Raw genomic sequence first — 1,217 nt, forward strand, 5'->3', positions numbered from 1 at the left:
CCCCCCTTAATAATTATATTCTCCCCACTCAAGAATTGTGAGGCATCGTGGTGAAATCAGGCACTCGTCAAAATAATAAAATTGAAGATGTTGTCATTTTCCCGCCAGTTTGAGAAATTTGTTCAACTTTTTTGTTTTTTGGGCTCAACACCTTTTATGTCCATTTAAAAACAAACGTATGGGTGGATTTTACTGGAAAAACGATGGTTAAAGACACAAAACGGAAAATTTCCAATTTCCAAGGACTCTACAGCATTGGAAAGTACCAAGCTTTGGCGGCCATTTTCTCTCTTAATTTACCTCTGAAATCAGGCGACCCCACTTCCTTTAATCGATAATATCTTGATTTCTATTAAAGATAAATGGGTATTTTTTTATCGAGAGATAGATAAATGAACAAGCTTTAAGATGACACCCATAACACTGAATGCCAAGAAATTGACGAGCGCCTGATTCCACGGCGTCATGACACAATAATAATTGTACTTTTGTCCTCTGTGTGAAGCGGCGAAGCTCCTTACCGCTACATCACGGACGCCTTTAGGGTGCTTCTGGTAGTTTCTTCATTGTTTCCTTTCCTCCGTTGCTTCTGTTTATTTTCTTAGCATATAACAACCGTTACTTTGTCAAAAGTGCTTCTCTTTATTCTAACAAACAAACAGTCCAATAACAAACCCCAAAAATGATAATATTAACATTATTGTCCAAATTTACGTGCTATTTATCTGTAGGCCTATAAATGTAGGTTATGATTTCTTGTTGGGGTTTTTGTGTTGGTTTTATTTTTTTTCATATTTTTAAAAATTTTTTGGGGGGTGGGTAGTTGTGATTTTTTCTTTTCTTTTTTGGATGGTAGGACAACAAGCATAATATACACCGTAATGTCCACACGTCATATGCTTATATTTTAGAAGTACTCGTAACCAGCTTTCAATGTGGGGTGTTCGTTTGGGGGGGGGGGGTGTTGTTGGTTTGTTTTGGGGGTTTTTTGGTAATCAAAGTGGTTCTCGTTCTCTGTCTGCAGGTGGACTTTGACCTTGACATTCCTCTACGGTCTCGTTCTCGCCATGGGGAACCACGGGAGTCGGCGCGACCAACGGAAGTGGGCTCGACAAGGTGGAAAGGCCGGTAAGTCAGAGCTAAAAAAGACTTCCTGATTAAGAAGTTACCTCATGGAATTCTAACGTTGCTTGCGTAGACTCTTCCTCTCTCTCTCT

General features: G+C 39.5%; 1 protein-coding gene across 2 annotated transcripts in view; it reads left to right on the plus strand.

The window, feature by feature from the left end:
* The window catches only part of LOC101854511, a 64,537-nt gene that overhangs the window by 27,319 nt on the left and 36,001 nt on the right, over positions 1-1,217 (plus strand). For both annotated transcript variants that reach the window (XM_035971162.1, XM_035971161.1), the window contains exon 2: positions 1,025-1,128. In XM_035971162.1, the coding sequence (XP_035827055.1) occupies positions 1,068-1,128 (61 nt within the window). In that variant the 5' untranslated portion in view covers positions 1,025-1,067. The remainder of the gene's footprint in view (positions 1-1,024; positions 1,129-1,217) is intronic.

This window comes from Aplysia californica, unplaced genomic scaffold (genome assembly GCF_000002075.1).
Source record: "Aplysia californica isolate F4 #8 unplaced genomic scaffold, AplCal3.0 scaffold00387, whole genome shotgun sequence".
NCBI classification, from domain to species: domain Eukaryota; kingdom Metazoa; phylum Mollusca; class Gastropoda; order Aplysiida; family Aplysiidae; genus Aplysia; species Aplysia californica.